This window comes from Myripristis murdjan, chromosome 24 (assembly GCF_902150065.1).
Source record: "Myripristis murdjan chromosome 24, fMyrMur1.1, whole genome shotgun sequence".
Lineage (NCBI taxonomy): Eukaryota > Metazoa > Chordata > Actinopteri > Holocentriformes > Holocentridae > Myripristis > Myripristis murdjan.
In genome coordinates this window covers 12,383,866-12,399,265 of record NC_044003.1, presented here as the reverse complement: position 1 = coordinate 12,399,265, position 15,400 = coordinate 12,383,866, and the positions used below count along the sequence as shown (strand labels likewise).

The window sequence follows — 15,400 nt, the reverse complement described above, 5'->3', positions numbered from 1 at the left end:
ACCATATAATTTCCTCCCATGTGTGACTCATCACTAAGGCCAGCTGCGGTGTGCGTGTGCATGTGTGTGTGTGTGTCTGGCTGATAAAATGTGTGGGTAAAACTGTCAGTGTGGCTGTGCATGTGTGTGTGTGTGTGTGTGTGTGTGAACAAGTGCAATAGAGGACAGAAAGCAGTATTTGAACTGTGTAAGTATGCGTGACAGAAAATGTGTCTGATCTGAGCGTGTGCCAGCGGAAGAGCGGCGGGGGGAAGAGTTGGGGTGAAGGGGGCTGGCTGCACCTGAGGTCCCTTGTGCTAACGCTAACACATGCTAACACAAGGACAGTGAGGTCAGGCCGCTGAGCTCTGGGCCTGGGACTGAGTCACCTGTCCTGGGGTAGCGGTGAGCCAAGACCAGGGGTGGACGGAGCGTAAAGCCCCGTGGACCGAAGCCATTGTCAGAAAAATAGCAGGGAAGACTCGGCTCGACTTCACATTACTGCTGCTTTAGGGCTGTTTCTAAAGCGGGCATTGGCTGGACACGCATAAACATGTAAACACAGGCACACACACACACACACACACAGAGCCAGAGCCAATGACAGAGTAATGAGAGTAGGAGGACACTCCTCAGGAGAGTGGTGTGCCCTTCAGCCAATTCTCAGCTAGCGATTACACACAGAGAGACAGACCAGAGCAGAAGTGAGGAGATGCAAACAGCCGCCAGGGCCTTCCGTATGCTTCAGTATAAACTAACCAGGCATGCTCTTCACAGGCACGCTTTTCTGATAAACTGCATGTGCCACAAGCGTGCAAGCAAACAAGAAAACAACAGGAAAAGACAGAAAGCCAAAGAGGAGGACAAGGTATGAGAGAGCAAGGAGAAAAAAAGCGCGGGATGTTACGTGAATTTGATGAATCTTACAATTACACCGAAAGCTGACACCGTTAATCGGGAAGAACTTACAGTGTGCGAGATTATACGTTTTGGGATAAATGCGCCACAGTGACACACACACACACACAAATACAAAGCCTTGGGGAACCCTCAGTAAATACACAGTAGAAGTAAAATTTCTCTGATAGCATACCACCTCATTACCCATTATTGCTTTGAGCTGGGAAAGAGGGAAAAAAGCCATTTATCTGGCAAATAATAGATGCAATTCTAAAAACAGTTCTAGTTAAATGAGTTCGGTTTGCAAAGACTGCAAAGCTCGGCATTATAGATCAACATAATGACTATGATTAAAGGGGAGCACACACGCACACGCACACCCACAAACAAAAAAAGAAATGCATCTACCAGAAAAACATGATTAAGTCAAAAGAAAACAACAGTTATGACTCAGTAGAACTTCGTATCAATCGTGACTTTGTGCGCTGGCACAGCGGGCACACTCTGCCTATGGTGAAGATGTTGGAGGCTAACAGGACGGACCAATATATTATAAGGGATCAAAAAAAGCTTTGAGGCTAAATTGGAAAGCCTGGGGAAATGCACATGATTCTGAACCTGATGAGAGGAAGCATCAACCCGGTCAGTAAGTTTATGTTGAAAATATTTTACAGATCTTCAGCCATGAGGAGATGTTTACAATGTGTTGACTTTTTTTCCAACAACAAGACAGTAAATGCTTCCCACCGAAACAAGTAGTTTGATTTCATTAGTTGTATTTTCTATTGAGAATGATGACAGAATAAATAACAAAGGGGTCTGCACCTACAGGAAATATAGTTTACATTGAAATCTACTCAAAAGAGGATCATTAGTCAATGTGGGGTCCTTGATAATCACTGCGACAGAGGCTGGCCAGGTGCAGTGTTTGGGGGCCAACGCTGTGCCAGATTGTCCCGGAGCAGGGAGAGAGCCAGGTTGAATCAGGAGGAATGGCCAGACCCAAGAGGGCAAGCCCAGAGCACATCCATCATCAGGAAGTCACTGTTCCAGTCTGGCAGCCAGTGAACGCACCCCAGGGAGGCAGGACAAGCCTGGCATTAGCGATTCTCCCGAGGGAAGGCCAAACGAAGCCAGAATGACTGATGCAACCCAGGGGAGGGTAATCGAGTATGGAATGACTGATGCCTCCCACTGGGTAAGGACGCAATCCAGGAAGGTCTCCCACTCGGGAGGCTGAGCGAGTGCCAAGTAACTGACTCGACTCTGGAGTCGGGTGCAGAGAACGTTTAGGAGAAATTTACACATGAACGATGAGCGAGTGATGGTGGCGTGGAGATGCTAGATGAGGGCAAAGGGTGATAAACAGCAGGTTCACTGAGGCGCTAACAGCTCACAACTAAAAATAATCTGGATTCAGTTGCTTTGCCCTAAATGTGTTAAACGTGAAAGGGCAAACACGGCGTCTTCAAGATAAACAATCAACTGAGAACGAGCAGGAAAACATATTAATGCTTAACTCTCTCACTCTCTCTCTCTCTCTCTTTTGTAGGCTTTTTCGCTTACTCTTGTCCTTGTGTCATCAATCCATTTATTTCTTTATTTCTCTTTAGCAGTCTTTCTGATTGTACTCACAGAAACTAGAAGGGCAGAAAGACAAATTTAGCTTGTTGTGTTGGTCATGCGATGGCCTTTTCACAAAATACGTGGAAACACATGCATGGAAGAAAGCAAAAAGGGGCGGATTTTTTAAAGAGTAAGGGATTTATAACATGAGAAGGATTCAATTGAACCACCACATGTTTGCTGAGGCATGATTAAAAATGGCTACTAATTAAAATCTGTCCCATGTGTGCACACATGTACACACACACACACACACACACACACACACACACATTCTCTCTCTAAGCACGCTGTGCTGTCAGACCTCAGCAGCAGCTGGCCGCCTCTGCCTTCTGAGTGTATGAGTATTTATGTTGTGCAGTGTGAGTGAGACAAAAACACAATGATCAACACTGTAAGAAAGTGAGACTTCAAAAGTACACCTCCCACAACCAGTAATTTCATCTGAAGTTAAATCGATGAAGCTGACAGTAGGCTGTAACAAGTTGTGGAGCAACATAACACCAGAGGCACAGCAAACACCTGGAATTCAGTTTCAATCCCACAGAACAACAAGAGCGACTAAAAAAAAGATCAGATTTCATCTCACTGACAGAAGACCTGTAAGCTCATTTCAACTAATTTAGTCTGGAAGAATCATGTTCGACTCCCTCCTTTCTCACGATTTTTCTCCTCCACAATTTATATGAGCAGGTAAGTAAGACAGAGGAGATCTACTGCACAACAACCTCTTCTCTTCTTCACTGTTCAGCTAGTGGACAGCAAGTCTCCTTCTGAGGACAAACTGAATCCACTCTGTCTACATACTATTCAAAAATATATGCCATAAACACACACACACACACACACACACTGACACACATACAGAAACTTCTGAAACCTGTTTATTTATGCATGCACCACTGTTAAAGTCGAAACTCACTTCACACTTCATACGCTGACGGTATACAGACAAAAATACTTAAAAGAAGGCACACACAGCGACAGAGGTGCGCAGTAGGGTTCATTATTTTTTGATGCAGAAAAAGTGCCAAAAGTTCCATAAACAGGAAGGTATATAAAAAAGCATATTGTGGAGGTGACAGAGTCCCCAAAACAACATCGGCAGGGACAGAATGTCTTGACACCCAAACGATGCATGAATAAAAATGTGAAAAAAAAAAAAAAAAGGGAGGTAAAGTATGGATGAGGCAAGAATATATTTGGTGACTATCAAGAAAGAACAGTCTTGCGTGAGAGAAAATAAGGAAAAAAGTGACACTGCAAAGCCACTCCTTATTCAGAACAGCATGAACAGATGAAAAAAAAAAAAACTTGATAGGAAAACAAAATGAAGACATACAGATGTATGCTTTCATCTCAAATCCCAAAGCCTCAAAGCAGACCCCGAAATGTCTGAGATGAGGAAAGTTTGATGCACTGAACCAAATTCATTTAAAAAAAAAAAAAAAAACGAACTCACAAGCAAGCAGCACATTCACAGAAAACCCAAGTGACCCCAAGAGCCAACGTCAAGACCGACGCCGGGAAAACAAACAAGAACAACAAAACAAAAACTGTCCTTCCACCGGTCGCCTCTCTCTCTCGCTCTCTCTCTCGCTCTCTCGCTCTCGTTGTCAGAGTCCACGTACCTTGCAGAGTTTCTGGTAGCGCGGTGAGGAGATGGCCATCCTCTGGAGCCTGTGTAGGAAGACCACCACTTTCTGGAGGGAGGTCCGGACCATGGCCATCATCTTAAGACTGCCACAGGTCTGCAGCAGCCTGCTCCTGGTCCGCATGCTAGCACTGCCCTACCCCACTCATATTGCTCTCCCTCTCCCTCTCCCTCTCCCTAGCCAGCAGTCCAGACCCAAGCCAAGCTGACGTGATGCGCACACACACACACAAACATACAGACACACTCACACACACACACAGGGGAAAGAAAAAAAAAAAAAAGCAACACTCACAAGCGCACTCAGAGAGGCATGCCCCCGCGTTTCGTCACATAAACACACACACACACGTTACACAGTGTGAGCGCAGACTCAGTTGGCTCACACACAATCTCTCTCTCTCAACCCCCCCTTCACAAACAGTTGCTCTCACACATCCGTCAGCATGCACACACACACACACACACACTCACTCACAAAACACACATGTGATGATGCAGGCGGGCAGCACAGGACGAGGCACTCACTTTCTCCTCCACGCGGACATTCACACACGCGCTCCGACCGCAGAGCCAGAAGAGAAAAAGCACAAGAGAGAAGGAAAAACAAATCACTTCCGACGGCCCCCTGCGGAGTCAGAGGAGGGTGAGGACGGAAAAAGAAGGGGAGGAAGAAGGAGACGAAGTAGAGGAGGAAGAAACGACAGATGAGCACGTGAGGAAAAAGATGCAAAGTGCGGGTGAGCGGGGAGGGAAGAGAGAGAGAGGGAAGCACGAGTTGCACCGGGCGAGAAAAGGAAGAGAGAGAAAGAGAGAAATGCTTCTCTTGGTCGCACGCCGCTCACTTTTTTACCGCCACTGATCCAGAGAGAGAGAGCGAGAGAGATAGACAGAGAGCGAGAGAAGGAGGGAGGAGAGACGCACGCGATGCCCTCTTTATGGATCAGAGAAAGATAGAAAGGGAAAGAGTAGGAGAGGAGAGAGGAGAGAGACAGATCAAGAGCGGCAGGACAACGGACGACAAACTCCTTCTGTTGTGCAGGAAGAATGACATTACACAAGGCGACCGACAAGTGAACGAGATAGAAGGAGACAGACACACGCACACATACACACACACAGAGGGAGGGAGAGGGAGAGAGAGCGAGAGTGAGGAGAGAGGGAGGGAGAGAGAGAAAGCCAGAGGACAAATGAGATGCACACGCAGTGAAAGGGGATGACAGAGAGTGTGTTTATCCCGGTTCTCCTCTCATTTCCACTTCTATCTCTCTTCCTTTTGTTTCCCCGCGCTGTGTGTTATACAGTGGGCGTCAAGATTGATGTGTGGCGTTCGAGGCGAGAAGGTGAATTAATGAGAGAGAGAGCAAGAGTCGGAGAAATGAAGAGAAAGAGACAGAGAGAGAGAGAGTACACAAGTGTGTGCTATAAGTGCCGGTGCATTTGCGCGTCTCAGATGTAGCTCTGAAACAGAAGAACTGAGAGAGAGCGAGAGAGAGAGCGAGAGAGAGAGAGAGGTGCTTACTGGGAAAAACACAAGATAAAAGATAAAGAAAAGTAGGAGTTAAGTAGAGGAGAGAAAGGGGCCGGGGCAAGGTCAAGAAATGATTAAAGCTCTTTAAGCATCTTTTATCAACACGGAAAATGGCTAAAGCTTCAGAGAATAAATCGGCAGGGAGGAAGTGCAGAACTACCTGAGAGATCAAATCATGAGAGAAATGGGAGAAGAAAAAAAAAGGCGGGAGAAGAAAAAAGGGACTCAGATGAAAGCAGAGATAGGCTAAGACATTTGTCAAAAGAGGAATGTGCGCACTCGAGGTGAAGCGATGGCCGCCTCAGCAGATATTATCATAAAGCAGCCTCTCAGCTCCCGCCGAGCCATTGACCACACAGTGTTACACCCGGTTAGGTATTTTAAAGCGATTCATGTTCTCCGGCACAACTCCCCTGTTTGACATTTATTTTAAGTGCCGCTGAAAACCTCTCGCTTTCCCCCAACCGTTAGACAAGAGGCATTTATTTGAAGTGAGGATGAAAACCTCTCAATTGCCCCAAAGCAGCATGGAAATCGACGCCGCTCACACCAACACAGTTACCCGCCACTGTGACTCACATATCTGGGAAAAAAAAATAATAATAATAAATTCAAGCACGGTGAAAACAAAACTTGCTCACACACACACACGCAAAAAAACAAGCAGCAGGCTAAGTGCGGCGTTGACTTCAGCGCTATAGGAACACACCGCTTGGTCTCCACTCGCTTTGCCATCTTACAGCGACGAAGAGCGGTCCAACTCCGAGGCGCAGAGGAAGAAGGCACAATTATTTTAAACCAACATGCGTTTTTTCCGCCGTCACAGCTTGCATACACAGCCACCAACGGCAACCGTTATTTGCTTGCAGGCTTGGGGAGGCAAACACACACACACACAGGCGGTGTAGAGGCACCGGTGGGGAGGAGGAGGAGGAGGAGGGGGGGGGGGGATCATGATGAGCCTGTTGAAGAGCTCTGTTTAGACAAGGTTTAACTGGCTACACCGTCCATTTCAGTCATTCCACAGAGTATTGACTCTGCTTCATGGGGAATTACATGGGAGACTGAGTGTATTGCTGGCTCTGTGTTAATGGCACTGATGGGTCTTCACTAAGAGATTGTAGGAGGCTTATGCACTCTCCCACTCTCTGGCATACTGTCACGGTTCAAGCACACACACACACACACACACACACACACACACACACATTCATTTGTAATGCCCACAGCCACAAATGCACACGGTGAGTCCGATAAAAGCAGCCCCTTCCAACAGAGTGGACTTTTGCCCTTTTGGCTGGACGGCATTATTGCTATATCTTCCACTGAGTGTGTGTGTGTGTGTGTGTGTGTGTGTGTGTCAGTGGTTTATGTGATGCCAGGTCCCATGCTAGCATCACACCGTAGCCCTGCAGCATAACTTGAAAGGGGCTGGGTTTTCTGACATGATACAATCAGCCTGCAATCTCAAAATACCCACACGTACACATATACACACACACACACACACACACACACACACGCGCATTAACAGTGGTTTACCAGCAAGATATCACAGTGGTGATGCCCTGGGCAACTTTTTGGACAATGCAAATAGGCAAAGCTCCCAGCAGCTGGCAACAAATTGGACCCCGCTGTCAAAAATGTATTCAAACGTTCTCTGGCAACGGGAAGGTGTTGTGTGATTAAAACTATCCCTCAGCCTCAAATCAGTTGAATCAACGTGTGTGTGTGTGTTTGCTATTATTCACAGGCAACTCATCCTCTCGTTTTTGCAGTGAGCTAACATGCACAATTTGCATCCCACGTGGCATTTGACAACTCACCAAATCTATGGGCCGAATAGTTAAAAAGGCGGTTGTAATGACAACGGCTCATGGTGGAGAAATGTGATTAAAGTAAGATGCAGCTTGACACTGGTCAGCGGCGGGGCAGCTGATGTGAGTTAAAGAGGGCTTGGGGGACGACGCTCTAATCTCCGTCTCTGTTTCATTAATCCACCTTCTAGCACTGAGTACCATCCATCAGTCTTGAGTCCAACTGTACTACAAAGCCAGACGGAGGGAAACAGGATGAAAAGAAAGACAATGGACTTCATCCGGTCCAGCAAGATCCACCAATATAGAGGTGTACAATATTACTGGTGATTGTGCTTAGCAATAACAAAACCAGAAAACATATAATTACTACTGACAGATACCTGATTTAGTTTGTTCTCCCCGAAATCATCAGAATCAGACCCCAAACCCTGTTTCAGCCACGGTGTTTTCGCCACCGAGATCTGAGTGGATGAACCATCCATTCTGTGATTTTCCTTGATAACCTTGGCCTACTTTAAAAAGAATGGGATGCTGGAAATAAGAGTGATGGTGCCATGGCATCCAAGAAAAAGAAAGCACGATCGTCATCACGGCGGTGAGGCTTTCTGCAAGGAAGAAAGGTATGTGACGTCACCGCATTGTTGTCTCCCTGCTCAGGGACGAGGCTCTTATCTTAAGTGCACCAGGAAGCTTGAATACACACTCACATATATATATATGAAATCAGTGACCCTTTCTGGAAAAGGGAAGGAGGGTGTGCAGATTGGAGCCCTAGAGGGTACAACGCAAACAAGATGAGGATGAGATTGTCAGGATCTGATTTTGTTTTTTGTTTTTTTTGTTTTTTTTGAAAGACCTTTCAAACTTCGGAGGGCTGTGTCAAAGGATTAACACCTACTTTATCTGAGGAAAGAGTGAGGTGAAGTGATTTTGGATTAAAATGTTATATAAAGCGAAAGATAATGTGTGTCAACAGATCCCTGAGGGAAGGTCTGTGTAAATGACAAGCTAGTGAGAGGAAGCGCAATCACACACACACACACACACACACACACATTCCTGAATTCCTGAGCAGTGAAGGACCAGGAGATCAATGAGCTACAATCCATGCATACAACCAAACAACTGCACACACACACACACACACATACACTCTGCTTGCCCTTTCATTCACACATCTTTAACCAGCAGTGTACACATGGGTGCACACACACCCCGAGCCCGGTCCTCTGGCTGAAGGATGCGTTAATGAAGGCTGACACCCAGATAATAGGCTAGCACCTGTCCACAGATGCCACACACACACACACACTCATGCGCGCACCATTTCTCCCGCCGCGAAGTGGCCTACCTCCAGTTGTCCTCTCAGCTGCTTCACATGGGGGGAGTCCTGAGAGAGCTCCTCCCTCTGTGAGGCATCAGCCAGAACGTTGACAGTAGTCTCTGCCTCCTGGAGCCATTTGAGGAACGCCTCCAGCTCTCTGAGAGAGGCCTGCAGGCTCTTCAGCTCACAGTCCAGCTGGGCTTGTCGATCACTTGCCCTGTCAGTCAAATTCAATGGGTCAATCACGCAAGATCAGCATTGTAGATAAAACTAGCAGCTAATGAGTATGCAGGTTCATGATTGCATATCAGCTGCAAAATCGTCTCCCTGATAAGAAATAGCAATGAACTGTATGTGCAGTGGCTGGGCAATATGGGCAAAATCAAATATCCTAGTATTTTTGGTGCTTTAATGAGTTGCTGAGACAAGAGATTTTCCAAAACCAGGAAACGACAAAGCCAATTCACAATATCACGACGTCCAAAATCCCAGACAATAAGTAGCCTCATAGCAAAATCTCAATATAATGCAGATATATCTCCCCGCCCTGCTATGGCTATATATGTATGTATGTATGCACAACTTTATGCATGTGCACCTGTTGTTGATGGTGTTCCAGGCTGCGTTGTGTTTGTCTGTGATCTCTTTGATCCGCCTGGTGTCATCAGCAGAATACTCCCGAAGGAGATGACTGGAAAGCTCATTGAAGGCTGCTACGGTGGCCTGCCCTCGACCCAGGTCTTGGAGGAACGCCTGCAAAGCAATCACCATAAATATTTGGTGGAATCACCCATTATGCTGATAATGTGGAAAATGACTGAACTGTATTTACCACTGTGGAGAGCCCCGTTGTGCAATACTGCGCTGTTGCCGTGTTTATTTATGTATAATGTTTTCTATATAATGTTGCTTTAGTATCTATGCTGTAAGACAAACTGCCCCACATGGATATTAATGATTTCTTGTCTAGACTCAGCAACATTTAACAGTGAACCCTATAAAGAAATTTCTTATTGCTCAGCCAGCCCCTTCTGACATTCTTATTTTTTAACCTCTATTTAATTTAGCAGGTCACTTGAAGGCCAAATTCTTATTCATAGGGTCAGACTCTGTGGTTTCAAATCCACTGTTAGTGTACAAGTCATCCTTACATGACCCCAGGCCTCTTATTCTGTCAGCTAAAGGTAAATTTCACCATTTTAATTGGGTAATTACTCATTATTACAATGTTATCACAAAGCAGACCACACAAAGCAGGAGTGGATAGCTGTGTGACTAGCATGCTGGATTCTGTTGAACACAGTTGCCCTCTAGTGTTTGGTCACTGTAATGCATCAGACCCAATCATGATGAAGCAGAATCTGCAGCCCAGAAACTCTGTACCAAGTCATCATCGCAAATTAAAATGATGAATGATGTGGTTGTATAAATTTCTAAAATGATCTACTCTAGACAAGTTATTTATTCATCCAGCCCTACCTTATACAGGCTTATAAAAGTTTAGAAACGACCTCTGATACACGTAAAAGTTACTGATTTCCCCCCGTATTAAGTACTATCATCGTGGGTTCTTCCTCTCTAGAGACAATATAAGTGTATGGATAATAAGTCACAGGAAATATCCTGAGGAAGCCATTAGGGATCCTTGGGACACTGAAAGAAAGTTTAGTGGTGAAACTTTTGTGTCACCTTGTTGTCAGCAAGCTGTTTGGTCAGTGGATCTCTGGACTGCTGGAGCAGGTACTGGAAACGTCCTTCATTGTGTCCAATTAGTGCCGTCACCTCCTGCCTCTGCCCCTCCCACTGCTCACTGTGTCCAATCATGTGGTCCAGTTGCCTGAGTCGTGCCTCGACGCCGTGCTGTGTGCTGTCCCACTGGCTGCGTACCTTCTCCACTGGAGAGAAAGAGAGAAATATACATAAGCATCATTAAAAGGCAGGACAAACAGCAAAAAGCAATACATTTTTCACCAAATTAAAAAAAAATGCACTGTACAATCTCAAAAAGCAAATATGTTCACACCAAACGACATCTCTTTCCTTTGCTAATTTCTCATGAATATTTTTTTAGCGAAAAAGTGTTGCTCTGTACATACATTTTTCAGTGATGGATGTGCGGACGTCCAGGTTAGAGGTCTTGTTTTTGATGTTCTGTGCCAAGGTAAAAATGTCCTCCAGCTGGGGGTGACGCTGCTCCAGGTCACTTTTAGTCACCTGTCCAAACAAGATGCATGCACACAAACATATACAGATTCATGGCCAGAGGCTTTTCACACCTTTTCAGCTCTCAAGCCATCAAAGACAAAGTGCAAAAACCTCACAAGCGTTGTACTGCTGTATTAAAATACAACCTGACTCATACTCAACTTCCATCCATCATTCTCACCTGTAAACGTCCCATGGTTGTCCTGATCTCTTCTGTGTCCCCTACAGTGACAATGTTGGACTTTAGCATCTGTGTGATAAGGACAAGCCAGTCTGCCAGTTCAGTTGCTGTCTCATTGAGGTCGGTGGGCGCCACGGTCTCCGGGGTGTGGGGAGTTTGGTGATGGGGGTCCTCGCTCATCAGGCTGGCCATCTGTACTGCCGAGGGTACTGCAGACACTGGATGGGGGTGCAAGCAGGGAGCTCACAGCATGCAATGTTGGCTTTCTCTATAGAACTTCTTTCAAAGGCAATGACCGTGAAAGAGGTTCACTCTCAGCTCATGAAAACATGGACACATGAAGCTTCAGTCCTCATATTGCTGATACACTGACAGGATTATGTTGTTCACTACAAATTGGTTTTGTTCATAGAACACCACCTGTCAGATCAAGCTGGGTAAATGAGGAGTATTTAACCTGTTATTTCATAGACCATACCAGTAATTTTGGATATTTGGCTCATTTACTACAATTTATCAACATTTTACATAGCAACAAACCATTTTGCAAGTCACACAAGAGTACTAAATATTTCACAACATACAATCAAAATCCCTTGATTTTCAATTTTAATTTTTTTGGTTGAATCAGCCACCTTATAATGTTCAGCTTGCCGTCGCCATTAATAAACCGCAGACCTGATAATTTGCTATGAAAAGCAAGTGTTTCCTTGGGGGCTATTTCCCAGTGGTGAGATAGTGTTTCACACCACACAGCATCAAATCATCAACACACAAAACACAACAGTGCTGCTGCTTTTAGGAAAACCAATGGGGGCGACTTTATTAAGATAACGGAATACTGGTGTGAATGAAGTTTCTGAAAGTTTTTCAATTATGCTGGAATGAAGTAGCTGGATAAAAGGTGGGAAATTATAAATATGACTGCTTGGTTTGGGAAGAGATTAGCAGAAATGTGACCTATATGCATTTTGTAAATGTTAAAGTAAACACGCAAAGTCACTGGTATGGTCCTGTAAGAATGTCATGTCACCCCCTGTATTCGGACATCTTTTCTATATTTAGATACGCGTTATTGTGTTTGCCATTTCCCATCAATGGTATGTCTGATGAAGGTCAGTAGAATCCAAATGGCTCATTCTACACGTCACAATAAGGGCTTAGTCTTTCATGGGGAATGTGTTCTGCCTATTCATCTTTATGTCCTTGGTATACTATGAAAAAGGTCTCGCAGGGCCAGACGTGGTGCTCTTTGAGTGTACTCCCCACGGACTATGTCCAGGGATAGTGAGGCTGAGAGGTGACTGTGGATGCTGACAAGATCGGCCACCGATATAACTACACTGACAGGATGTCGTTCAAGGACAAAGCTACTTGAGAAATAAACTTCCACCAGTCTGTGCTGTCTGTGTCTGTTGATACATCTGGAATAAATGCAAATGTTTTGAGTAAAAGACAACAAGCACACATTATCTTCAGCCTAATAGCTTCAAAACGCTCAATTTTTGGTCCAGTCCTTCTGAGCTGAGTAAAAAGAAAAAATGGAGTCTACAATGAACACAGAGCTCATGACCAGTAAGAGAAAAGGTGAACTTGAATGAATGAAGTTCCTGAGATGGCTTTACCAAGTTGCTGGTGCTGGACGACATGGTGCTGCGTCCATGGAGAGACAGGTTGCTGGAGTGATTCCCTCAACCGACCATCTAGAGCCTTCCAGTCAGCGGCCAGCTGCTCTACCTTACTCTATAAACATGAGGGCACAAAGAGCACAATCATCACTTGGTAAAAACGTAACTAACAGTATAAAGAATCCATTTGTTCTTTAACACAATAGATAAGCCATGGTAAGCCTGATGAAAACTTCAATTAAACAGCGCATTTACCAAAAGAAATTCCCTGAAATGGACAAATGTCACTTAAACACTATAATTTGCTATAATTATATGCTACAATTTATGGTGTATATTATCAAATTATGTCACTGCGGCAACTAGGACCTTTTCCTGCGGCAACAGCTGCTGTCGTCTCTGTAGTTCGATTGAACGAGCCAGCAGGTCCTCCAAGTCCCGTTTCCTCTCCTTCATAGAGGTCTCCAGAGCCTACAACAGGCCAAAAGCACTCATTTCAGGTACTTAGTGGATATGCCTGCCTATAGGTTTATGTGCGTGTGTGTGTGTGTGTGTGTGTGGTTTTAGGTGTGCTTGTTCCTGTGACGCAATTAGAGTAAAGGAGGTTTACCTGTGCTTGGCCAGGGCTGAGGCCTCTGGATGTGAGTGTCTGGTGTGTGACCAGGACCCAGTCGGTCAGCCTGTTCATCCTGTCCTGGAACTGACCATGACTCTGCAGGTTGGACTCCACCTCTCCCACCTTGTCCAACAACTCACGGGTCACCTGTAAGGGGAGAGGAGGAGAGTGAAGGGATGAGTGAAGGAAAGGATGAGTGAAGGGAAGGAGGGAGAGAGGCAGGGAGAAAAAAATAGCAGAAACAGATGAAGGAAACGAGTCAAAGAGAGGGATGGAAACAGACTCAAGCCATGGTGAAAAACATGGTGAATACTGCAATATAATGCTGCATTCATGAGAAGAGGGAACCAGGAAGTATCCTACTTCTGAGTGACCAAATGACCAAAATAAGAAACACAGTGATGTTTGTAGTGAACAGCGAGAGCTGTAAATACCTACAGCTAGCCCCTGTTTGTGTAGGCTTGCATTAGATGAAAATTACAGCAGCACATTGAAAACTGGAGGGTTTAGGGCTTCTATAGGTCAGTGGTAAAAAACTGCATGGCAAGGCCATGCACCCTAGATAACTTTGCATTTTGCATTTAATTTTGCATGGGCAAATATAGCAACATTATGCAATCATTTTCAGCCAATGATTTATAAAAAAAAATGTCATATTTAATGTCAGCTCCAGGACTGATATCAATACAGCATCCATTTGGCTCCAACCTCAACAATTTGAACAGTCTGAGATGGGAAGAAGGAAATTCCAGAAACCTGCGAGTTCCCAGGAACGGAGCATAGCAATCTACGTATAGTCACGAGAATAAAAGATAGATAACAAAAATGTAAATGTCCAAGTGGGAATACAGACTTGGATGTGTTAGGAGGTGGCACCTCTCACCTTGCTCCAGTTGAGGTTGATGGCTCTCAGCCTGCCGACATGCTGGTCTCTGTCCTGAGGGCTCACAGTGGGATTGGCCAGAATCTGAGGTGCATGCTTGTTCAGCCAACCCAGACGCTCGTTCTGCATGTCCATTTCCTCTGCTAGAGCCTGTCGGAGATGGAAACATTTGATATTTGACTTCTCAAAGAATCATTCTAATTTATGAAAATCTATTAACAAATGAGACAAATGAGAAAAAGAGAGAGAAAAGAAACAATGGATAAATAAGACAGACTGTTGTGAAAAAAAAAACATTCAGGTAAGGAGTAAATCAAAGAGGGGAGGAAGTTTGTATACAGGTAGCCTTGCGTAGCAAAACAATTTATTTCACTTTGTTTTTGTACTGTGCCAGTGCAGTGGGAAAGTCTGACTAAGGTTACTGTTTGGTGAAAATAAAGGGTGAAATCAACTTAGTGTTTCTGTTTCCTCAATCACAACAGTTGTGCTCAAAACTAGCAAGGTGAAGGGCAGGCCCTTTCTGTTCTTACTAGCTAACTTTTGACAGATTTTGTACCCAGAATGCAAGTGACTGAGGTGCAGGGACCAATTTTGGCGTGTAGCAGTGTGATGGAAGGGAAAGGAACAAAGGAAACATGAAAACACAGTCAGAGCTGACCATAAAAAATTATACCGTCTGCCAGCGCTGGAGCAGAAATAGATCTCACTATAATCCCGTGGAACATCAGTTGAGTCACACTAATATGAAAGTGTTGTGTGCCTGGCTGTACCTTGAGTTCTTTGAGATTTTTGTCGGTGGCGGTGACAGGCAGAGAGCTGACGGCATATTCTGCCTGCTCCAGCCACAGCGCCAGTTCCCCACTACGCCTCACCAGGTCTGACAGGGCCGGGTCCCCTGTAGCCAGCCTGCATGCATACACACAAACATGAAGATGTGAACACAGAGAAACAATAACGCATGTGTACATACACACGTAGACACAGATCCACACAGTACACTTTCACATACACATGCGTGCACAGCGATTATGATCTCCATTTTCTCCAAGGTTG

At 45.1% G+C, this 15,400-nt stretch overlaps 1 protein-coding gene across 6 annotated transcripts in view; it reads right to left on the bottom strand.

The window, feature by feature from the left end:
- The window catches only part of utrn (utrophin), a 217,804-nt gene that overhangs the window by 126,766 nt on the left and 75,638 nt on the right, over positions 1-15,400 (bottom strand). For 5 of the 6 annotated variants that reach the window (XM_030047485.1, XM_030047488.1, XM_030047484.1 and 2 more), the window contains 10 exons: positions 15,118-15,253; positions 14,348-14,497; positions 13,459-13,611; positions 13,218-13,319; positions 12,846-12,963; positions 11,221-11,438; positions 10,931-11,048; positions 10,524-10,729; positions 9,433-9,587; positions 8,862-9,051 (listed from right to left, as the gene is read on the bottom strand). In XM_030047485.1, the coding sequence (XP_029903345.1) occupies positions 8,862-9,051; positions 9,433-9,587; positions 10,524-10,729; positions 10,931-11,048; positions 11,221-11,438; positions 12,846-12,963; positions 13,218-13,319; positions 13,459-13,611; positions 14,348-14,497; positions 15,118-15,253 (1,546 nt within the window). Of the gene's footprint in view, positions 1-4,136; positions 4,357-8,861; positions 9,052-9,432; positions 9,588-10,523; positions 10,730-10,930; positions 11,049-11,220; positions 11,439-12,845; positions 12,964-13,217; positions 13,320-13,458; positions 13,612-14,347; positions 14,498-15,117; positions 15,254-15,400 lie in introns of those variants that run through there. The other variant, XM_030047489.1, reaches the window with a different exon arrangement.